At 43.9% G+C, this 24230-nt stretch overlaps 1 protein-coding gene across 1 annotated transcript in view; it reads left to right on the top strand.

Annotated features, from left to right (window-relative positions):
* KANK1 (KN motif and ankyrin repeat domains 1) overlaps positions 1-23800 on the top strand; it is a 106915-nt gene extending 83115 nt beyond the window's left edge. Inside the window, 9 exon segments of the mRNA XM_030004776.2 lie at positions 8307-8525; positions 9355-9463; positions 10672-10884; positions 12897-12984; positions 15735-15954; positions 18666-18808; positions 19349-19549; positions 22066-22164; positions 22816-23800. Coding sequence (XP_029860636.1) covers positions 8307-8525; positions 9355-9463; positions 10672-10884; positions 12897-12984; positions 15735-15954; positions 18666-18808; positions 19349-19549; positions 22066-22164; positions 22816-22878 — 1355 coding nt within the window. The 3' untranslated portion in view covers positions 22879-23800.
* The last annotated feature ends 430 nt before the right edge of the window (positions 23801-24230 follow it).

Here is a 24230-nt window from a genome sequence, read left to right as displayed (position 1 = left end):
TTCAGATTTCACATTCTTGATAAAATTATTCTGGAATAATTTTACTTTAACTTGTAATGCCATTATCTTTAGCTGTGGATGCTGAGTGTAAAATCGCTTTATTTTTAGTCTTCGGTGAGAACTACGTGCCAAGACTGCGTGCATAAATCAAGCTCTGGGCTATAACAGTTTAGACCCATGGAGAATTGGAGTGGGAAGGAGGCCATAAGCCTGAAATGTTTCCCCTTTTCTTTCTATTAATTTTGAAAATATTGTCTTTACTACATTAATCTGCTGGTCCTGCTGCCTGTTCCTGTGGTTTTACAGCTCATGTGTTAGTTACTTTTTTTCTGTAGAAGGATTTTTGCTGAATGAAGCACTAACTTAAATAATTCTGTAAGCCCTGGAACTAATAAAGCTTTTTTTTTTTCCCCCCATGCATCAGTATCTCATGATAGCTTGTGAGCTCTTAGTAAGTTTTCCCTGACATTTAGGTTTCTCGGATGTAGCTTTTCAGGTGTCGTGTGTGAACTCAACCAGCACCCCTTTCTTGAGGCCTGGCATCTCTAAAGCTTGTAGAAATACAAAAATCTTTCAGAGCATTGAGTCTTTAGTCTGGTTTGGTTAGAATGAGCGATCGGGTTTAAGTTATTGAAAGAAGCATGACCTCGCAAGCCTCAATTTCTTAGAAAAACAGGCTGAAAATAGATGCAGAAGTGTCTGGCTTCAGATCAGCAGTAGTAGTGTCATCTTTAATATTTTATTGAAAGAGCATCCTTAGGAAGCGCCTCTTAGAGGCTAGGTCCTTTTAGGGCAAAAGCACGTGAGCTGGCTTTGAGGTGTGTGATTTGGGTACCCGTTTGCCGTGTTAAAGGGTTAGTGGTCCGTACTGCTTCTGATACCTGAGGTGGCAGCACGTCAGTCAAATTCTCAGCTTTATGGATAGTTCTCCCTGCTAGTGCCGGGGAGACGAGGCTGTGCTGCAGGGGCGTCTGCCGCCTCCCAGCCCCTGACGCAGCGTGTGTCGGGCGCTGGAGGCACAGGCGTGAGAGCTGGAGCCTGCCCAGCGGGACGTGGGCTGGCTCTGCAGCTGGCATCCTTAGACGCAAGCCAAGCGGACCTCTGAGAGGATCTCTGAACCGCGTCCATTAGCAATTAATATATTGCTTGTTGCAAAATAAACACCTTCACTTCCGTAACTAAGCAACTCCTATTTACATATGCACTATCTCTCAGAAGCCCTAGTGACGTCAGGGAAATCAGACCCGCTGGCCAGACAAGCCGATTTCCACTCCACAAAGTCCTGTTAGCCAGCATTGGCACCCTGTCTGTGTCCAGCTGGATCATATGGATGTAGGTGACAAACCTAGACGCTAACTGATCCTTATTCTTAGACCAGACAGCGCGTTCAGGTTCTCTGTTTATTGTCACAGAATTTTTGAGAAGCTTCAGTAAGTTAGATTTGAGTGCGTCTGTGATGTGTTTTCCAAAATATCAGCCAGGGGCCTAATGTCGCTTGTAGGGGTTTTAATAAGACAGACATTTCACAAGTCTTGTAGATGGATGTCTTTCTCAGGCAAGACATTCACAAGGGTGGTGGTGTTTAAAAACAATTGCTCTGCTGTTGCCCTGAAAAATTACCTGAGCATATTTGACCTGAAAATGCATGGTTATTCTGCCTCAGTGATCTTTGGAGTACCAGTTTTACAGTCACTTATTTGAGCAATCCTGACTGAGCACCCCAGTGGAAGCATTATACTAATCATGGCAAGGAAGGAGGCAACCTCTTGAATTAAGACTTGAGGGAGTGAAAGGAAGGGGGAAGCAAGTGGTGGAGGGAAGTCTCGGGGGTTAGGAAAACATGATGTGCCATCTGGTGGAAGGATCTTTCAAAGTTTTCAACTCTAGCTTTCACCCAGAGCTGGGGAGGCAGGCTGGGGGACGATGGAAGGGCAGAAGGAATGATGGTGGTGCGAGAAGCCCCTGGTTGTCCAAAGCTGGTGGGTAGGACTAATGAGGTATTGTGGCCATGGCTGTCTCTCTGTGTCATCATTTGTAATGCAAAACCAGCAAGGAATTGGAAAAAGCTGGTTTCTCTTTACAGCTCTTCTTTTTGACAAAGTTTGTAGCCTTTTCCTTCAAAGAGTGTGTAGCTTGATGGCTTAGTACCCCCTGTCCTGGAAGCATGGACCACACTGGTGCAGTTGAAGACTTGAGGCTTGCCTGAGGTTCAGGAGCCAATGCTGTTCAAGGCGCAGGCATGTCGGTGGACTCTGCAAAGCTGTGGGCTGCGACAAATCTCTCTGGTTTTCTATGTCTAGGCAAGTGAATGAAGCCCTCTGCTTCAGCTCTGCCACGGATGCGTGCCTTAATCACCATCTTAAGTTTCTGTACAGATGTGCTTGTTTGTGTAACAAAGGGGATCCATCCATCTCTCTGCTGGGGAGAGGGTGACTGACATATGTGAAGTATTTTTCATATTCCCTGGAAGGTAGTGCATGATGCAAAACGGTCATGCAGATGGTCCCATCTGTGTGCCAGATGACTACTGTTTATTCACATGTGTCTGGCCGGCATCTCAAAGAATACAGTGCCGCCTCTGCATTTTTCGTATGGCAGGTGGTATCTATTGACCTGCTAGTTGTGACAACATATAAAGCTTAAATGCCTCTGTCGTTCGAAAATGGTAGTGACCTCTACATCAGGAGCTGAGGTGTTAAGTGGGCTTTTTTCCTGTTTTAAGTACCCATCCAATTGTATCAGAAGAGAAGCAGAGACCTGGTCAGTAATTGTCCTATAAAGACATTATTCAAGTGAAATTCCATAAACCTCTTTAAAGAGTTTGACATACCTTCCCTGGTCATGTGTTAACACAAGCTTACTACTATTATCATTGTTATCATTAGAATATTTGCTGTGTTCATTTGGTGGGAGCACTACATGGAGTGTTTGAATCTGAAAGCTGCTCTATCTCCTCATTTCTGCGTCAGTTAATAAAGAGTATAATTTGCCATGATAGAAATAATTTTTTATCTTTCAAATATATTGCTGCTTAGAGAGTGGCAAGCTCCAGCCTGCTAGCTTGTCTGTTAGAGTGACTGTGGTAAAACTCCAGTTTCCTCCCTGCACTGTGGCACAGGGATGTGATGTCAGGCACTGAGATATGTTCAAAGTTCAACTCCCATGGTAACAGCCACATTTTATGAATATTTAATGGCAGGAGATTCCCATTTTTCCAAGGAAGTGTTGTTGTATTTCAGCAACAATAAAGCATCAGCTGAGAAGATGAACTCATAAATGAGAAAGAAGAAAAAGTTCTGAGATGACCTTCCTGCTGTGCCGTGTCATGAGATGCTTTGATCCACCACTCATCAGGGCAATTAGGGTGGCTTTCACCGAGCTTCACATGCAGTTGTCTTGGAAAAGAGAGCATTTCATAAATAAGATGATTAGCTGCTTCACAGATGTGTAATTTTTTGTGTTCAGTCTTGTTCAATTCAAGGAGTTGGTTTTGACTTCCAGTTTCAATGAGCTGGTTTCACAAGTTAGTTTGGGGTTGGAAAGCAGCTTCTCAACACAAAGAAAATGGTTAAAGTGAGAGTGAAAATGAAATTTAGATTGTTCTTGCAATCTTGTTAAAGGAGCCATCCTGTTAGAAGGAGCGTTTTCCCCAGAGCCAATGGTAGTTGCAACATTTACCTACTCCTGGGCCCCAAGTGAATCTGGCTTCTGTGGGTTTGTCATATAAAAAGTTCATGTGTGGCAATTTTTTGTCCTGAAATTTTAAGTTCACTGACTTTTAATCTGGAATGTCTCAGAAGTACCTTTTAAAATGAAACTACGCTTAGTCTTCTGAAGGTAACACATTTATCAGGTGGATGGGTTAATATCAATCGTTGTAAATGTTTAATCATGTTACGTTTAACATGTTTGATCATCACTGCTTTTTTATTTGCCTTAATAGAATGAGGTTTTTTCCTTCAGTTGTTCTGATGCATAGACCAAATGGAGAGTGGATTAAAAATTATTTATATGAAAAAAATAACTCTTTAAGTATAAAGCAACTTAATAAGATTTAAAACCACTGGAGAAGACTTTGTGTTCTTCAGTTACAGTAATTTCATAGGGAGCTTATTGCTACTGTGAAGAAATCATGCAGTGTGAAGGAGAAGTATTTCCTTGCTGTATATGCTCCAGACAACATTTATGCACTGTCTTTAATAGGGAGTGTATAAGTTGTATCATTGGCTGTTATAAACGGATTGTGCAAATAAATGCTTGTACTGATCAACAGGTTAAAAATAAAATCTCTGTGCAGCTACCACATAGGCAGCAAGCTTGTGCCCTTTTTTTAGCTAGAAGCCTGTGATGTTCCAGCCAGAGAGCTGGGTTCTCATCCTGATGGTATTTAATTCCCCTGGCCTCGTTTGCACTTCTCTTGATTTCCAGTATTGTCAAGCTAAATCATTTTTATAGTACTACTTAGGTTTGCTTCCATCAGACTAAATGGAATTTTTCAAAAGCAGGTAAAGGCCAGACTTCTGGTATCACAAGTTCAGCACAAATTCAGGGGAAAAAAGTACTGTTTAAAACTCACCCAGTGAGTTCCCTGAACCAGCTTACTACATGACTATTCATGCTCTCGTAAGTGGGAGGGAAGGTCTGCAGTTAGGAAGGGAAATAGCATCTTAATAACAATAAATGGATTTTATAGGTGCCAGAAATGGCAGGGGTAATCCGCTGCTGATGCGTAGTAGTTTTGCTGTTACCCTGGTTTAAATTGGTGAGATTTTCAAAAGAAGTGACTTAGGAGAGGAGGTTCTCTCTAAAAATTAAAAACAGGTGCCCTCATTCCCTCAAACCATTGGGGCTAAAGCACTGAAGATGCTTCAGTCACTTGTTTCCCTCTGAAATTGATGAGAATAGCTTTCTGCATAAGGATTTACAAACAGTTGAAATCTGTTAAGTTTTTCGTTTTGTCTTTCTATACTTTGGCTTCTAAATTACTCGTGAACTTTTCCAAGATCCCCTACTATATTGCAAAATACATTTAGAAATTCCTGGCAGCTCCATGCTGTGGTTAGCTATGCTATATCAATACTTAGAAACTTAGGTCAGGTTTGCATTATTTGCCCACACCAGTAAACTAACAAAACCCATCGGGGCGAGTCTACCCGAGTGGCTCTGCCCAGAGGCAGTGGCTGGCTAAGTGTTGAACCTGTTGGCTGATTTACTGTCAGTGTTGGGCACCGCGACCCAGTGTGACTGAGAAGGATTGTGTGCAGGCATACTTGAGATCTGCGTGAAGTGAGATGAAGAGTCTATTTTAAGGTCCGTGTAGACTGGTGGTGATCTTCAGCCAGGGTTTCATTTCCACACTTGAAATGCGGTCCCTGTCGCCTCCGGCCCTGACAGGGACCCTGCAGCCATGTTGGAGGAAGAGGGAGCTTGGCTCGTTCAGCTTTCTGGTTTGGGCAGCGGCTGATTAATTTGCTAAATCATTGACCGTAGTCTTGGGTAGCACACCTGCTTCCTTCATCCATTTTTCCGAGTGATTTGCACTGCGTTGCTGCTCTCCAAGCATCTGTACGTTGGCTGTCTTGTGAAGGGGAAGGCCTGAGAGCTGATGTTAAATGCTAATTGACAGCTTGCGGCATTAATGCTGTGCTTGGCCCAAAGCTGTCTTTCCTTGAACCTTGGCTACCGTAGACGCAGTAAGTGTAGGTATCTAACAGCTGTGTGGGGAGAGTGAGTGTACTGGCCAGTTCGTCTAATGCACGCTTATCTGTTGTGTGCTTGTCCTCAAGCCTTGATGTCATCCTCTTTTGTCAGGTGCTGGGGGCCGAGCAGAACACCTTTCCTCCTTCGTTTGAAGGCATGGACAGCATGCCCCAGATCCTGAACTCTGTGTGGTGCTTCTCAGCCACCGAGGGATGAACCAGGAGGGGGAACTTACTGAGGTCGAGTTGCATGGGAGGCAGGTTTAGCCAGGAGAGAGGCTGTAAGGCAGGGGAGACGAGTCTGCTACTGTCCTCCTCCTTTCTGTGTTCGACCCTGCTGCAGCTCCCTCCCCGGCCGTGTCCCAGGGCAGAAGGGAGACGGACACCTGAGGAAGTTCAGGCTCTGGCTTTGGGGGGCTGAACACTGCTGAGGGGGGATGGCAGGGTGCACCATGGTGCCGTCGGTTCACGTCAGGCAGGACCCCCGCTCTGCCTTCCCAGAGCTCTGCCGCCGGCCCTCAGCTCTGGCACGCGTAAGCCCACCCGTGTCCCCAGGACACGGGGCAGTTGTCACAGCTGCCTTTGGAGAAGGACTGTGACGCCTGGCAGGGGACGGAGAGACCTCAGCTTCCAGTAAACCTGGGGAGCTTCGGAGCCCTTCCATATCTGCTGCTTCAGAGCAGGTTTCCTCCGCTCCCTCTCCGTGTCCTCGGTGGCCAGGCTGGAGCAGAAGGGGTGACCTGGTAAAACCAGCCGCGGCAGCCACCGCCAGCTGCAGTTGGAAGCGGTTACTCTGTTCAGTGCTCTTTAATTGTAGCTGTCACCACTCCAAGCGAGCGGAGGGGGGAGGCGGTTTCCTTGTTTTTCAGCTAAGGGAGTTCAAAAATCATTGTTTTTGGCTCGGCGCTCCATCGCCTTGGCAGCCCTCTTCTCCTCGGCTGGCAGATGAGGGATGGCGCTCGCTGTCGGGAAGAGACCCGACCGAAGTTGGTCACCGCTGTGAAGCAAGGCGAGGTGGGGGAGCGAGGGCAGGACTGCCTTCTTGGTTTTCATGGGCGCCCGTTTCGTCCGGAGCGTGCAGGCATGTCTCTAGAGGGGCTGCTCCGGCACGGCAGGCACTGGGGTGGCTGCTGCCTTCACCTCCCACTTCCCTGAGAGGGCAGAAGCTTTTTGGCTATACCCATAGTGACATGTCCGTCGATACCATGCCGTGTGCTTTTCCTGGCAGGCGGCTTCCCCGTGTAGCTTGGAGAAGCTATAAGCAATGGTGGAAGTGTGCAATCGGTCTCATGGCTGGAGAAGGTGCCTTGGAAATGCATGTGGGGTGAGACTTGGTTGGGAACTCGGAGACTTGGGTGAGAACAGGAGCAAAGAAGAGGAACTGCTGGGAAGTGACAGTGTTTGGAAAAATCAGCTTCATTATGTCCTGTAACAGGAAAAAAAAAAGTACTGAGGTGAAGCAAGAAGGGGGAAGGGCAGACTAGCAAGAGCAGTAAAGATGTTGGCTGTATTTCTAAAAGTGAATATTTGGAATTTACATTACTACAATATTTTAGCATCCTGTACAGTGCCACTCATCTGTTTGAATGAGGAGACTGTGGCTTAATTCATGATAAATAACAAGGAAAAATCTGTGGAGGCACAAGTGTTTAAAGCAAGCTTGGAAAGGAAGAAGTGATAGTGTTTAAAGTAAGTTAAACATATTTTTTTTCCTAGAAGTGCTAGCAAGATCACTTAAGGAAAAATATGTGTGTGTAAAAAACCAGCATGTTCCACAAACAAAAGCATTTGTACAGCTTTGTAGAGCAGTTGTAACAGCACAGCTGGAGGAACTCCAGGGGAATCTGTAAAAGTCTGTGTGTAATTAGTGCTGCCTTTTAAACACACAAAGGGAAAAAATGAGTGGATGCCAGCAAATCAGCCAAAAAATAATGTATAGCTCCAACACTTGGAACTTGATTTAAATACAACTACTAGCTCAGTACGATCCTATCAAAAAAAAAAAAAAAACAAAGAAAGAAATGCGGTGGGTGGGAGTTTATTGCAGTTGTCTCAGTAACTGGGTAGAGTATATAACTTTCACAATTAGTGGAATGCTGGCAAAAAGGAAGGTTTCCTGAAAAGTTCTGCTTTCATGGAAAATACCATTTCTAAAAAAAAAGTAAGATAAAAAGGGCACTGCTCTTGCAGAAGGAACCTGCAGAGCCCATAAATGCACTCCTCAGGCATGTCAGTGAGGTGCAGCTCAGCGAGGCGCAGCTCAGCGAGTCTGCCCTGGGCCAGGGTAGCAGGAGCTGCGGTGACTGCGCAAACCAAAAGAGAAGGAAAAGGAAGGACCATTCCTTTCATCTGTTTTAAAGCCAAATCCTTATAGTTTTTCCTTGTATTGTATGTTTTCATGGAAAGAAAAACTCACAGCTATTTTTTTGTATTTTCTGAAAGCGATCACACCCTTTTCCTATTGGATCCTCAGAAAAGAGTATTGTAAAGCACAAGTGTTGCGCTTTTTTTTTTTTTCCAGTTTGGTTTTTTTCCCCTGTTGATCACAGTGTTGATGGAAATGTCTTCATCTGACGACTCTGTGATGCCTACTGTCTTCTCTGGCAGGTGCTACTTTGGAGTACATCCCTCACGGCCAACTTGCAAACGCCCACTTAACTTCAAATTTGCGAACGCTGAAATTGGAGCAGGATGTTGTGCCTGCTCAGGAGGAGAGGAAGACTCCCCTTGTAGAAGCTGTTCGGGGAAGGAAGTCCTTTTCTTCTCAGGACAAAACTCTCACTCCAATTAACCTGACAGATGACCAGCTTGCCTCTGGCCTCTATGGTAATAACTGGCTCACATTCACCTTTCATCATGCTGATGGAGTTTGAATATGAAATATAGTTAAAGGAGGTTTTCAGGGTTCTCAAAATTGCAAAAGTGGGAAAAGATGTGGGAAGGTCACAGTGTGAGACCCTGTGTCTGCAGATAGTAGTTAATTTTTAAGTGGCAGATGGTAGCGCATCAGTGAAATGCTCTTTAGTGTCTTCATAAGAAAAATTGACTGACAGAGAAAGGGTTAAAGAATTTTTTTTTTTTAACTTAAGTTTGTACGAATGTTTTACCTGTCTTATGCTTAGAGGTTGGTTTAAAAGTTGTTTCAGTGAATACTAAAATCTAAAAGACCAGCCTTGATTGGACCTCCCCACCCCGTTGAATAGGTTATTGTTAAATGTGCTGTCTGTACTAATGCCTTAGTTCTGGCAAGGAGCTGCTGTCATCTGACACCAAGAATTAAAATCTTCTTAACAGAGCAGAGTAACCCATTTCAATGTTAGAAGTCTTTCAAAAATAGTGAAGAAAAAAAACCAACCACATGTCTTTTCTTAATGATTTCTAAAGCACCATGAAGATTAGCAGCATGTTGGAAGATGGGAAAGTTAGGCTAAACAAGTTTCCTGCTTCCAAACTCGTTTTTGGAAGTGTTCTTCTATATTTCCAATGTGCATCCCACACCATGACTGTATGTATAAGAGATGAGAAAGCCCAGCTTCAGTTGGTAAATTAAACAGAAAGCTGCTGTGTTTGTTTTGAAAAATTGTCTAAAGCTGCTGCAGTCAAAGCCAGCTATAGATTTGTACTGATAGGTGTGCTTTGTCTCCCTTTTCAACAGTATGTACTAATAGTGAAAACACACTAAAATCTATCATGAAGAAAAGGGATGGGAAGAAGGATATGAGCAACACCAAGAAGAACCTGCAGTTTGTCGGCATTAATGGCGGGTAAGAGACCTGTCTCCAAAAATCTGTCATTGTGGCACTTTCACAGTGGGAAGGAAAGGAGGAACCCAGGAGCGTTTGCATAGCTTTGGCCTGTCCTTCAGGCTGAGGTGCATCTGCTGAGTTTAAGGGTTGGAGGGAAGAACGAAACAGCTGAGCTTATCTTAATCCTCTGTGAACCTTTTGTGCTTGCAAGTCATATGTGGCATCAGTCTCAAGTACCTGCAGATTAGATCGCTGGCAAATTTAACACAGGAAAATGCAACAAACTCAAAAGCCATGGAAACGTTTCTCGGGCAATATTTTAGTAAGGAAAGCTTTAATATGTCTTTGGCAGCTGACAAACACAGCATTGTGCTGTTGAACCATACAGCAAGAGATGGCATTGCCTAAGAGTTAACTTTTCTGGCTTTGCACTAGATAAATAACAAACTTTTCTACACAAATACAGAAAAAAGTATGGAAAATAATCTTTTAAAATATTACTTACCCTTGCAGAATGTTGCGAACAACTTTAAAACGGTTTCACCAAATTGTTTTTATATAGCTTTTCTAGCCCTTTCCTCAGATTAGTTTTTCTTGAGTACAAATGCCTTGTGCAGTATATAGCCTAAATATGGCAATTACTTCATTTCATCGATATTGACTAAAGATGTTATTACTTACAGTGGGGGAATGTTACCACTCATAAATCACTGTTGTACAGTAGAAGAATAGGCTTAGTACATTAATTCGTCAGCTGCTGAGGTTGGTGGAATAAGACAGTTTGTTAGAATCAGCATTAAAATTGTCCAAATCACCTATATTTCACCTAAAATACCAAAATGTTTTCGACTGTCAGAGGAAAAAACGTTAAAATCATGGCTGTTTTCTTTAGGTAGCTTTCTTAGCTTCCCTGCTTATATCTGCCTAGTAAGGCAACAACACAATTTACTCTGAACGAATTTCATTTTGTGGCTAAGGCAAGGTCTGACAAGAGTATTAAGACTTCTGTTTAAAAAGGGTTGTTCTTCCACTACACACTGTGCCCGTAATAATTACAGTGTCCGTTGGCAGCGACACTGAGTGCAGTGAGTAGAAGAGGTTTCTGAATAGAAAACAGGAGGACTAAGCCTTTGGAAGACGTTTTTCAGCTTGCACCGGCGCAAGCACTGACGGCTGCTGAATGGCACTGAGCAAGCACCCCTGCCCCTGCCTGTTCTCCCCCCCAGGTACGAGACAACATCCAGCGATGACTCCAGCTCCGAGGAGAGCTCGTCCTCAGATTCAGAGGAGGATTGCGAGGGCCACGAGTACCCCCACGACCGGCACACAGAGGAGGGGCAGCCCGCACCCCGTGCTGCTCCGGAGGTCTGCGCCATGGGGGCAGAGAAGGACAGCACCCCTCCAGAGTGCGAGGCCGAGGAGGTGGAAATCAGAGAGAGGTAGGCTGCTCGGCCTCTCCCAAATATCTCTGAGGGGATTACTGCCGCCTTGTTGCGTGGGGCAAGCTACAGGCCATGCCCGTGCTGGTGGAAAAAGCACTAGCCCCATAGCTGTTCGACTGCTGCCGGCTTCCCTCCTCCTTGAGGGGGTGATCAGGGGCGATTTTGTCACAAAACGACCACGTGTGAGCGGGGAGAAGGTGTCAGAGGGTTTTCTTTCCAGCAGCTGACCCTAGCAACCTTAAATGGTCCATTTATAGCGAGACCCAGGTGGTTTCCCCCAGGCAGAGACTCTCCCAGGTTACAAACGGCACTCATTTAGGAGCAGGCAGTGCCTTGTTAACAACCTGGTCTGTAAACAGTAAGTAAGCAAGCAAATGAGTCTTGAACCACGCACACCAGTCAGCAGCCTGCTGGGAGCACATTGTGCACTTGCACCTTCCACAGCATCTCAGCCGTGGCGGGTACTGCTCAGTAAGACGATGAGGTACAGCAGTGAGGAGGCCGTCCAACCCTGAGATCATATACTTCATATGAGATCGTATACTACAGTATACTTCAAAGCCACTGTCATGCACTTGTTCAGCATTTCATGTCTAAGTTAACTTTTCAAATAGCTGGTAATGAGCCGTGTAAGGTAGCATTTGACAGGCAAGGTTTGGGGGGCGGGGTTTGGCACATGGAAAGCAGTAGTGTGGCGAGATTTTACTGATTCTTGATTAGTGAATGGACAAAAGGAAGTATAAACATAGACAGTGAAGGGATATTTTATAGATACTGGGTTTGCCAGATGTTTACAAGTGTGCTAGATTGGATAATTATGTAAGTGGAATAATAACAGTAAAAGAGGTAGGACAAAACTAATATGCCTTGTTTCATGGAGGTAGAGCCTAGCATCAAACGTATCTGTAAGTATCAACTGCTAAATAAAAGAGATGCAGAAATTCATAATTAAACAGCTATTCAGAGGCCTTGGAGCTGTGAGTTTTTGAAGTGCCCTGAGCTTTATTTATACAGTACTGTAAGATGGCCTGTTATTTTACAAGTGGCCTAAAGAGATGGGCAATTTCTCAAAGGAGCTCTCTAATTTATATTTACCCTCGCAAGGGGTGATTGTGAAGAGGAGCAGCAGGACAGCTTAGATAGCCACGTGTAGTTGAGGAGTGTGTTGTTTGCAAACTGGCTGCCCTGGCAATGCCCTTTGAGGGGGAGAGGCAGGGCGCATGGCCACATGGGATGAGCATGGTCCATGCGATGGTGGAGCATTTCAGTGCTCTGGAAGCACCAGCAGCTGGCTCATAACCCTGGCAGGCTAAAATGCCTGCCTTACACACATGAGTGTATTAGCCTCTCTGCTTTTTGGGAGAATTTTCCTGGAAAATTGCCATTATCTTCTGTGGCAGGTTGTAGGCAGAGGTGGTTGGCCACAGCCTGGTGTGCCATGTGGCATGGGCATGAGCCTTCTTATTTTCAGCTGTTCCCTGAGTTTTGAAATTTGTGATGGAAGGGGGGCAGAAGTGAAAACATGAAGGGGGACCGGAGAAAGACAGTAAATTTCCAGAGTGGATGGGATAAGAAAGGCTGGTTCCGGTGAATGGGAGCTGGCAGGAAGGCACCGCCTGTGCCCTTTCCCACTGGTTAATTCTGTTTCCGTCAAAACTATCGGCATTTCCTCTTGTTAAGGAAGTAATCAAAGCATAGAGTATGTAATACATGCTCTGCAGTCATACAGCAGTAGGGGAGAATTTCCACTAGAAGGGTTGCCAAGTCTAAAGCACAGAAGCAATGCATCACCTGCTCTCTGTTCCTGCTGCTTCTCCCGCATACATCTCTGCTCACCGTGGAGGGAGTCCCTGCGGAGAAGAGCTGCCAGAGCGGCTTCTGAATTGCAGCAGCTGATGGCTTGCCTGGAAACATTCATTCCCACACAACTTTCAAAAAGGTAAATGTTCCTACACTGAAATGTCAAGAGAAAAATTGAAACATGCCATGTATTCTGCTGTCTCCCTCAGATACGAACTAAGTGAAAAGATGCTTTCTGCCTGTCACCTGCTGAGAAACAACATTGATGACCCCAAGGCATTGACCAACAAAGATGTGGTAAGCAGTGCAGGGCAAAATTCTCTCCGAGCTGCAACAGAAAAACTTCAGGGAGGGATAATTTCTGGTTTTGCCGGACCAGCACTGCAGTGGCTAGGCAGAAGAGGATTTCGTCTTTCTGGGAAGAGTCACAAAGTGCTTTTTCTATCAGGAGACTTTTGTCCAGGGAATGTACTTGTGCTTTGTGTCCTGGGGTGTTGTCATCCCAAGGCACACACATAAAAATAGTAACATGAAAGTGCAGTTTCAACACATCCATGCGTTCCCGTGTTATTTTTCTAAGTGTTGCTTTAGCACTGCTGTGGCCAGCTCTCAGGCCTCATAATAAGAGACTGCACGAGGTGAGGAGCTTGTTTCTTCCCATAACAAAAGCTCGGAGTCTGTTCTGAAACTGCAGGTGGAGGATTCATTCTTAGTATAATACTCAGTCTCAAGAAATAAGGTTGTATTTGTTTCATATAGGAATTGCCTATATGCCTCATCTAGGAATTGCCTATGCTACTTTGTGAGGGCAATCTGAAAGCAAAGTGATACGAAACTGAATTTTAAATTTGTTACAGTTGTGCAGTGATGTAAAAGGCAACAGTCCAGTGCCAGTCTCCCCTACCATAGACCATCTGCAGCTTCTTAAAGACAATAATGTTGTCTTTAAGATACAGACAGTAATATTGTCTGTGTCCAGTTCTGACATTCATGGTCCAGGAATGTTCTGAAAAGTTGTTTAATACAGTTGTGGCAGGTAGATTTCAGTCCTGGGTCAGTCCTTCAGGAGTAGTTTAGTCATTCAAACAACAAATGCTTCAGGCCCAGTCGGAGTTGATGGTGCCAAAAATGGTATAACCAGGTGATAATCTCTGCCTTAGAAGTGTAATTTGAATTTATGTGTTTCTTTCTTGTGCTTACAAGTGTTTGCCAGCACAAGTGGTGCTTTGTAGCTGGAAACTGCAGTCCAATCAGCTCTTGTTCTCTGTCTGTCTGCTGATAAAGAAGTCTTGTCCAAAAAGGGTAAACTTCAGTACAGCTAGGGATCTGTATAAATTGTCCCAACCTCTTCCAACACAGTCAGCTCTTGTAGCTGCTGTTTACATGAGAAAGAGCTGCAGACTGCTCCTTTTGGGATGTGATGGATTACTTGAATAAAAAAAGTGTACCATTTACTTCATAACGCATGTGATACTGTGACTGTAAAAATAATTTCTTAGTGGTATTTTGCACTCAGTAGTGCCTAAAATAAAAAAAAAAATATTTATATTATGTCACTTTATGACCACTTTTGTGTTTCAGCTCTGTATGTTCACAATACATGTGGTCTCTTAATTCAAATGGTTGGACCTTGTAAGTTTTTATTATAGTAGTACTGATGTAGGATATTTGGTATATATGTATATGTAGTACAGATATATATGTAGTACTGACGTGTGTAGAATATTCTCCCTTTACCAGACACGGATCGCCGCTAGAGCTATTAGTACAGGTCCTCTGTGTTTTCCCTAGAGGCTAGAGAAGCATGCTGAATGTCTTCTATGCAAAATTGTCCTTGAACTTACTGGGCACCTTGCAGGTGGGGGTTTATGAGAAGAAGGACATGGTTGTCCTTCCAGGTTAGAGAACTTGTCTCAGAGAGTCAGAGCTGGCGGTGACTGCAGGAGCCTTCTTGGCTCACAGCTAGATCTGTTCCACCTACATTGTTCCCAACAGACAAGTTACCTGGCCTGAGAGGCTCCTACCCCTCCACTCTCAGTCCCTGTGGGAACCAATGGGAAAGTGTATCCTGAATGTCGGGCCTGCATCTTCTCATTGTAGCTAAAATCCCTTACTCCTACAGGCATCCATCCTGCAGGTGAAGAACAGGTTCATTCTTTTCTCACTGCAACAGCCTTTTGCACTGTGAAAATGTTACAGGGTTCCTTTCTCTAGCTGTTCTTTCAGCAGAGCAACTCCAGTCCTTCCTGTCTGTCCTATAGGTCAGATTTCCTTGGCTACTAATGCTCGCAGCTCACCTTTGAAACTGTTTTGACCTAATCTTTCATGTCATTCAGTGATCAGACCAGACAAGGTAGCCTAGCTGTTGCCTTCACAGTGCTAGGCGGAGAGAAGGGACTCCATCACATGCCACGCAAGCTATAAATCTGTTTATTCACCCCAAAACAGTATTTGCCTTTTTCATTACAGTGTCGTGTTGTTGACTCAGGTTCAGCTTGTCATCTTCTGTAATGTCCAGCTCTTCTCCTGCAGAACTGCTGTCCAGCCAGTCCTCCTATACTTTGCGCGTTTGCTAATTCATGCCTTGGGATTGGGCCTAGTTGTCTTAGCATGCTGTTGTTTCAAGTCCCCGAGAAGTGTGCGTTCCCACTGCTCTTAGCCTTGGTTCATCAGTGATTTATAAACGTCATTAACTATTTGATGGAAATGGTTACTCCAAGTCTTTTTTCTGTTCACCACTCTTTGAAACCCATTAATTCTGGGAGTAATCTCATCCTAAAATTCTGTACCCTCAGAGGTGAACCATGCCTGAAAATTACTTGAAATGAGAGGAGGTATACAATCAGAGAGGAGGTGAACAATTGGTGTTTTAAAGAGGTGTCTAGTCAGAGGGGAAACTTCAGTCCGTACATCTTGTTTGTGAGCTGAATACTTTCTTCCCACATTTGACTAAAAAAGGCTTGACCTCCTGCATCACTGACTTGTGGGATGGAAAATCCTTTAAATAGATTGCCCATATGTAAATTTTTCTGTCTTGGTTTTGGCAGAGGTTTTGTTTAAATACCATCCAGCATGAGTGGTTTCGTGTCTCAAGTCAGAAGTCAGCTGTCCCTGAAATGGTTGGAGACTACATAACTGCTTTTGAAGAGATTTCTCCTGCTGTCCTCAGACATATCATCAATATGGCAGATGGAAATGGAAACACGGCTCTGCATTACAGTGTCTCACATTCTAACTTTGAAATTGTAAAGCTTCTTCTGGATGCAAGTAGGTTGACTTGTTTGCATACTTTTTTTTAATTATTTTTGGTTTTTGCAATCCTCATGGGTGAAATTCTTCATGAGCCAGAGGTCGATTTTGGGCTCCCTCCAGCTGCTGTTTTAACTATTAACAGTTACATGGTAGCTCACTTGGGTAGCCTAGAATCCTTCGTTCTAGTGCTAGCTGTGGAGGTGACTTGTAACTTCTTGACGAAGTTAAAAATACACTCAAGTAATCTATATACAGAGTTGACCAGTGTTTGGGACGGATAGGTAGATCCCTGACTCTTGGACTGTAGTCCAAGTTCAGCAGCACCAGCCTCCACCAGTTTTCTCTGGAAGCAGTGCAGCTGCTGCTCAGCCAAAGGTAGGGTGCTGCTGGAGGAAGATGTGTTGAGGTATAAACATCCATGTTGAACACCCGAACTAGTCCAGCTTTGTCTTACTACAGCAGTACAGAAGCTTTTTCTGGCCACCACCTTGATACGTCTATGCTGCTCTTCTGAGAAACTGGAGCAACGTGGCATTCTGCCCTATAGGAGCATTTTCCTGATCCATGAGCAATTTGATGATGCTTCATTTAGTTGCTTTTGTTGTTGCTTCCTTCTCTTGATCCCCTTGCAACACACGTGCAGAGAAGGTAGTGGCAGAGAGGAGACTCCAGAGCATCTGCTCCCCATATGTGCTAAGCCGGAAGGCAGCCAGCAGAAGGTGACACACGTTGGAGCTGATCCCGGGCAGAATGTGATTTGTTTAAGCCTAGTTTTGCTCCCTGACTGAAGTTGCTTTCTCTAAGCTGGTTATAAAACCTGTCACAGTTGGTTGTGAAGCTTAATTAGGCCAACAACGTGGCTAGAGTGTAAGTCTAGCAATATTTATAAATCCAGAAGGGTAGCATCAGATAAACAAGGATATTAATGATACAAATCTCAGCTTTGATAACCCAGCACATCTGTCGCACATGCAGAGACTTCCTCGGCAGGAAGGCAAGCGCTTTGAAATCTCTGGTCCTGTTTGAAGGCAGCCTGTTGGGAAGAGTGAGTCATGGCGGGGGAATGCAGGGAATGTCAGGAGCACAGTGAAATGCAGCAGGCTGGCTCTGCAGCACCACGGTGGGAGGAAGCTGCCCCTCCGCTTCCCTGGGTATCTCAGGGTAGCATGAGCACGCTCATCTGTTGCTGGAAGTCAGGTCTCCTGTAGTTTACAGCAGCTGCTGTATTGCTATGGACACAGCAGGTTTTGACTGTAAAATCCAACACCTTGACTAGTGCCAGGTGTGCAGGAGCACATTGCACATGCCAGCACTTGGAAAATATTTGTGAACAGGCAAATTCCTTCAGGTTTTGACAGTCTTCCTCTGGACTGTGTCTAAATGGTCACTGTAGTCAACTTTGCAGTGTGGCTATATCACAGGCAGATTCTTGGTCCAAGAACGCTGTGTCTGTGTTTGGTGGGAAGAGCAGATGAGACAAGACACTCGTCTGTATCACCGTGCAGTGTTACCAAGAGGACGACAGCTCCCTGCTCATTAGCCATATAGAAAGGGAGCTGAAATGTGACCTCAGAAAACACACCTCTACTGAAGTAGTCTAGGAGTAGGGTAGGAGAGTATCACTTCCAATAATTATTCATTACCTGTGAGGTAATGCATGTAGCAGAGTGTCATCTTCTGTGACTTCAGTGGCCTCCCAGAAGTGACTTCTGAAAGGAAGGTTGGGCTACTGGTTATAAGGTAGCACAGGTGATGTTACCAAACATGAAAAAATGTGCATTTTCTTAAATCTGCATTTGTATTGCTTCTGCAATGTTCTTTTCACTTAAAAAAAAAAAAAAAAGCCTTTGGCAATGAATCTGAAGAATTTCCTGAAACAGTTTTGCTTGTTAAAGATATCTGTCATGCAATTTAACCCCAAGTCTAGAGATACTGTTTATGTAAGTCTGAGTCCTTGCTTTCCAATACAATGAGCACACTAAAAGCGCTGCTGCCTGTAAACTAATAAACCCTCCTGGATTTCTGCAGAATTTTAGGAACAGAGACAGACTGCAGGTTAGATGTGAACAAAAAGAAGAACTCTTGTCAGTTGCTGGCACTAGTCAGAGGACTTGACTGTATTTGTTCCCAGAGTACTTTTGTTCACAATCAAATACTCTGTAGAGCTGGAAACAGTTTTAATTGAAAGTTTTTTTCTGCAGCTCCAAAACATGTCCAAGTACACTTGCAGGTCTTTAAAATAACACCAATTACAGGAAAATGTTTGTGCTGAGGAGAAGCAGCTTTCCCACTGACCATGTTGCTGGGCCATTTTTGTTTTGCAATGTGGATCCCTGCAGGAGCTTAAAGAGAGGAGCTTAAAGACTCTCCTGATGGTATTCCTGGGGTTCAGATGCATGACCCTGATGGTCATGTCAAATTTCACACACTTGTTTTTACAAAAGAAAAAAAATGCACAAAGAAAGCCCTAAATGATGACATATAAAATGGCTTTGTGCTCTCTCTTGTGTTGCATGTATAGTAGAAGAGAATCCTTTTCTTTCTTAGGCTCAAGAGCACCCCTGTTTATTTTTTTCTGCACTTCCCCTTGAATTGCTTCCATTATGAGAGCAGTTGCTGCCTTTTCTTTTTATAGGCTTCTCTACTAACAGTTTATTCAGTTCATTAGCACAATTGCTGCTTTTTGGGTTCCTGCTTTCCAAAGAAATTATCTCATCCCTCTGCAGATGTCTGTAACGTAAATCATCAGAACAAGGCCGGCTATACCCCCATCATGCTTGCTGCACTTGCAGCTGTGGAAGCGGAGAAGGACATGAGGATAGTGGAGGAACTGTTCAGCTGTGGGGACGTGAATGCTAAAGCCAGCCAGGTCAGTCAAACAGTTCATGAGACACCGTTCTCACTCCCGTGTCTTTTTATCTTTCCTTCCACACTCCCATCCCCGCTCCATTGGTTCAGCTTTTGCACTTGTTCACTTTCACCCTCTGCGGTCCTTAATGTTTGTGTGTATGTTTTTGATTGCTGTATACAAAACGGAGCTGTGGAAGAACAGTTGAGCCTGAGGTCTGGATCTCTTCTAAAAATGAAGACTGAATATTATATGAAAGAACCATTACTGAATTTTGGGAGGCGTTTGCAAATTCTGCACCATTTAGCTCCTTCCAAGGAACTCCAGGTGTCTGGAAATAGATCCGATATCTTCCATTAATTTAATAAATAGCTATGTGAATGTGGGATGTGTTATGGATAAAAGGTATTTAAATAATGGCAAGCAGAGCCTTGAGAGTGCTGTATAAAATAACAATCTCCTTTTTTTTCTCCCAGAAGCAGCACAGAGCCAAGAAAATAAGTGTGCATGCTTTGTCACTGATTGTGTAGTTACTTGCGTTTTCCTCTTCTTTCCATGCAGGCTGGTCAGACTGCACTGATGCTAGCTGTGAGTCATGGGCGGATAGACATGGTTAAAGCTTTACTGGCCTGTGGTGCAGATGTCAATATCCAGGATGATGAGGGCTCTACAGCTCTGATGTGTGCTAGTGAACACGGACATGTAGAGATTGTCAAACTTCTGCTGGCTCAGCCTGGGTGTAATGGCACCCTGGAGGACAATGTGAGTTGCCTTTCCATACAATGCTTCATCAGATAGCTTCTCCGCTCTGGAATGTTTTCCTAATTCAGTTTTTTTGATGCAGTGGAGAGCTGCTGAAATCTGTTTGCATGAATCTCTGACTCACAGTGCCAAAGTACCAAATGCATGAATCCTATGCTTAGTGGTAGCAAGTGCTGTGATTATTTGGCTAGTATCTTTACTTTTCTAACAGACCTACCCATTAGCAATTTTTATGGTTAGCTGTAGGTATGCAGTGGCCAGAACAGAAAAAACATTTGCTAGCTCATGGTAAAACATCTTCCCTGCTCACATTCCTTCCCCCTTTCCCAGGAGTCTTCCAGTTTTCAGTTAGGACCTTATCTGGTGACTTAATGGCCTTGAGCATCGCTTTTCTGTGTCCGTGGCAAACATCAACCCTACAGTGCTCTTCACAGGATTTTCACACATTATCTACACCATGACTTTTGAGAGTACAGGTTTGGTCTCAGTCATGAAGCTACATTGTCCTGACAATAAACAGATGCAGGCTGTGACTTCAGTGCCAAGTGAGACACTTGTGTATTTCTTGTTTGCAAGGATCATTGCAGCCTACGCTGTCAGCAGACAATTTGATCTGTAGACTTCTTAAGCTTGAAACCAGCTTAATGGCTTAGCTGGTTTCTTGCCAGTACTGTGTTCTCATTAACACCACCGCTTCTTGGGTGCGTTTCCATTCTTCCTATTGCTTTCACCCACTGAGCACGGAAGCTGAGCCTGGGTTTGGGAGTTGGGAGGGCAGTGGGTGGTTATTTTTTGAAGCTGTTGCAGAGAGCTGGAGACATCATTTCTGTTCATTCACTCACCTGCTGCAGGAGCTGGCTCAGTTGACTGATGGTGCCAGCGGTGTGGAACAGCTGGCCTGAGGGGAAAATGTAAGAAGGCCTCAGTGTAACAAACACTTTTGGGGGCAATCTAGGTTACTGCAGCCTGGATGCTGTTACCACTATTAATCACCAAGTCAATAATTAAACTCTTCATGGGGACAGGACACTTAAGTATTCCTGTAGGCAGTTTGATACTGTTTTCCAAGCACAGCTTCTCTGCTGCTTATTCATTTTATAACGGGTTTGTCCATGCTGTGAGATTATGAGATTTTTAGCATTCCCCTAGCTATTCTGAATGTGACAGTGATGCTTTCCCAGTCAGCATGATCAGTAGTAAGCTGGGCTTCATCCTACTGATGTGTGCCACTCTGACAGTGATTCAACATCTCTCTTAAAGAACTTGTCTTTTCCTGGTGTTGACTGTGGAGTATTTGTTGTGCATTTGTAGTGCATTATATTGCACTGTAGTGGACAGCTCTTCTAGCTCTCTGTCTGCTCAGGACAGTTAGATTTATGTATAATTGCTCCCTGTAGTCTTATACAACGACTTTCCACTTGGATGCTGTCCCTCGTGCCCCATGCTGGAAAGTTTCCTTAAACTGGTGCCGACCTCTCTAATACGAGTGCTATGGCAGTGGCTGGAAAACATGCTCCATTCAGAGGGCCAACATAAGAGGCAATCCCTGTGAGAGGACATTTCAAAGACTGGCATTATTGTAGAAACTTCTGTGCACAAGAGCCAAAAGCCAGGCAGTGAACCAGCAAGCCACTGTGAGATTTGTGCTGAGGTTGTAGCTGCCTGCCTTGTAATTTAAACACCATTGGAGAGCAGGGGGTTGTAGCTATGTGGTGCACCAATTTCAGGAAGGGAAGGAAACAAGGAAGGCAGAGTTGGGGATGTGGCAGCTTCATACAGGTGTGACCCTCTGACAGCTCAGAGGTTCACTTGACAGGTTGTCCGACATCTACTTCTTCCTGGACCAAACATGGTCTAAAGGGAAAACAGCATGTCAATAAATCACCCTTTCAGCAAAAGCAGTCTTTGCTTCTAGTAGCCTCAGCAACTATGGTTTCTGAAAGCAATATCTTCTGAGAAACTGAGGTGACAGTATTTGACCAGGAAAGTCTATTTGTTTGTAGTTAGACTTCCATCAAGAAGCATTTGGAATTATGAATGCAACTGCTCTTAGTGTTAATGGGAGCTATAACACAACAATTATCATTGTAACACAGCAATTATAATGATAACTTGATTAGCATTTATCCCTCCCTTATCTTTTTTCTGACTCCTCACTGACATTGTAGTTTCTCTCAGGCAACCCAATCTTCTGAAATCACTGGTCTTACACAGCACTACATGTAACGTTACTGTGATAATGGCGTGCTCATTCTTCCTCAGCAATAATAGAGGCTCCTTGTTGAGAGAAATTATGAGGCCTCTGACAATTGGACTGCCTCATAAAACAGCAGTGCAAGGCTTATTGTCACTTAATTATAATAAAAGAAATTAAACAAGACTCTAAATTAACGCAACTGTCTGTCTGAGCAGTAGTGCCTCCATAACTTCCCTTCTCTGTGGGCTGATGGGGCTTTTAAGAGATCTGTTAATGCAGACAAGCACTAATTCTCTTATTTCTTCCTTTATTCTCTCAGGATGGCAGCACGGCACTTTCAATAGCCCTGGAAGCTGGACATAAGGACATAGCGGTTCTCCTTTATGCCCATGTCAACTTTTCCAAAACCCAGTCACCGGTTAGTACCCAACCTCCTTACAGTTTATGTTTTAACTTGCTGCCTCTGAGCATAATAGTAAAACATAAAAAAACACCCCCAAAACTCCCCAGCAGCTGTACAGCAGTACAACACATGAAATTCCAAGTTTATTCACAGGATAATTTTTATGCTGGTAAGTGTAATACGCATTTTTAAATACAGATTGACTGCAGAAGGCTGAACCCTGATTGCAGGATACCTCCTCCTTCTCCTCCCTTTTATCTGGGGGTACAGATGGCTCACTAGCAGGGTTCACTGACTAGCTATTGTGCAGAGGTGCTGTTGCATCATCATAATGCTAATTATTGACCTGGTCACCAAAATACAGCTGTTTCTGGAGTTACAGCTGTCCTAGGTGTTCTGGCAACTACCTACCTGCTCTCCGAGCCCCAACTCACTCTCCTGATAAACTGCTGCTAAACCTTTCACTGTCTAAACAACATGCACTCTCAGTTAGTAGGCTGTATGATAGCTAGCACTGTTCTTCCTAAAATGAAGGAAAAAAAAAAAAAAAGATTAATCTGTGTACTTAAAGGCAAGGGATTGAACAGAGTGCTTGTGAGTGCTGTGTTCTCACTCAGCTGGCTGGAATAATTTCACTTTGATTAATTGTTCCTCCCTCTTTTCTAGGGCACTCCTAGGCTTAGCAGAAGAACATCTCCTGGTCCTACCCACAGAGCCACATTTGAGTAGTGCATGAATATCTGTAAAAATCTCTATGCCATCTTTAAGCTGCTAAATATTACTGTTTTACTGAGACAGATACTGAATGTAATTGTCTTGTGCCTGAACTCACCAGCAAAGTGAAAGCAGAGATCTAGTGCTAGAGATAGAAAACTGTAAACTTGAAGCAAGCATATAGTTAAGTAGTGCTCAGCTGAGAACCTTAGCCAGAACTGTTCTTTTGCTCACCTGCTCGTCTTTCCATACACTGGCATAAATCCTGTTTTTCTTTGCTATTATCCTTTCCTATGTTATGTGTGGCCTAAGACTTCTAAAGCTATCCGTGCAGGGGTGTCCCGGTGGCTTGGTTTTAATCATTCTAAAACATATTTACTGTGCCTAGACTTTATCACAGTAACCTTTTCATAAATTTCATTCCAACATGATTTTGATGTTTTTAATTACTTTGAAATTCAGAAGTTGCAGTTGCTTATATAGTCAGCTCCGTGGATCTTGAGCTGGTGGGTGAGTGGGTAGGTATTGGGGATAGAGCCTCTTGTCAGGTCTGAAGTTCACTAAATAAGTTGTTGCTAATTGGGGATAATGTATAACTTTTTATATGAAAGATACTAGTATCTATAAAATTAACTCACACAGTATTTTCAACATTTTATATTCCTTAATAATTAAAAACTACATGAAGAATTACATGTCCTGTTACCATATTTTTATTAACTGTGTCAGTCTATAAGCTCCATACATGTTTATTGGAGAGTAAAATTAGAGGTACCAGCTGAATATTCCCCTTGAGTGGAATTGAGTGTAGTTCTCGGTGCATATTTATGGAATGCTATTACCTTGTCACATTCACTTTAGTCATGTGTATTGAAATGTTTGAAGTGCCTTAGACTCTTGCCATATTTTCAGAATAAAATTTCATTATGCTGTTTTACTCCTCTCCTGGTTTACATGTGATTTGTCGTCATCCAGAAATACTGCAAATTACAACTGCAGCAGCAAAATGGGGTAGATTGGTAAGTCAGGGCAGGGAGGACTGGATAGTTCAACCCTTGGGGGCTGCTGATGCGAACAGCTTCAGTGCCCAAACTAGCTTTTTCCTGCTGACTGGTGGAGTAAAAAGCTTTGCCCAAGATGATACGCCTTCGCTGGTCTTGCATGTGCTGCGAAGGTTGGACCCTTTGCTGTCTGGGAGAGAAGTGGCCTCTCTCTCGGCCATGGGCAGCATCATGGGGAGGCACTGAAGGATGGTGTTCAAGCGATTTGCTTGAACTGCGAAGTAGTTACCAACTGAAATAAAAGCCCTTGCGCTTTATCGTCCAAACAATCCTGGCAGCCTAGTGAAGGGCATGCTTTTTAGATGG

Source organism: Aquila chrysaetos, chromosome Z (genome assembly GCF_900496995.4).
Source record: "Aquila chrysaetos chrysaetos chromosome Z, bAquChr1.4, whole genome shotgun sequence".
Classification (NCBI taxonomy): Eukaryota; Metazoa; Chordata; class Aves; order Accipitriformes; family Accipitridae; genus Aquila; species Aquila chrysaetos.
This window is presented reverse-complemented; position numbering and strand designations above follow the sequence as displayed.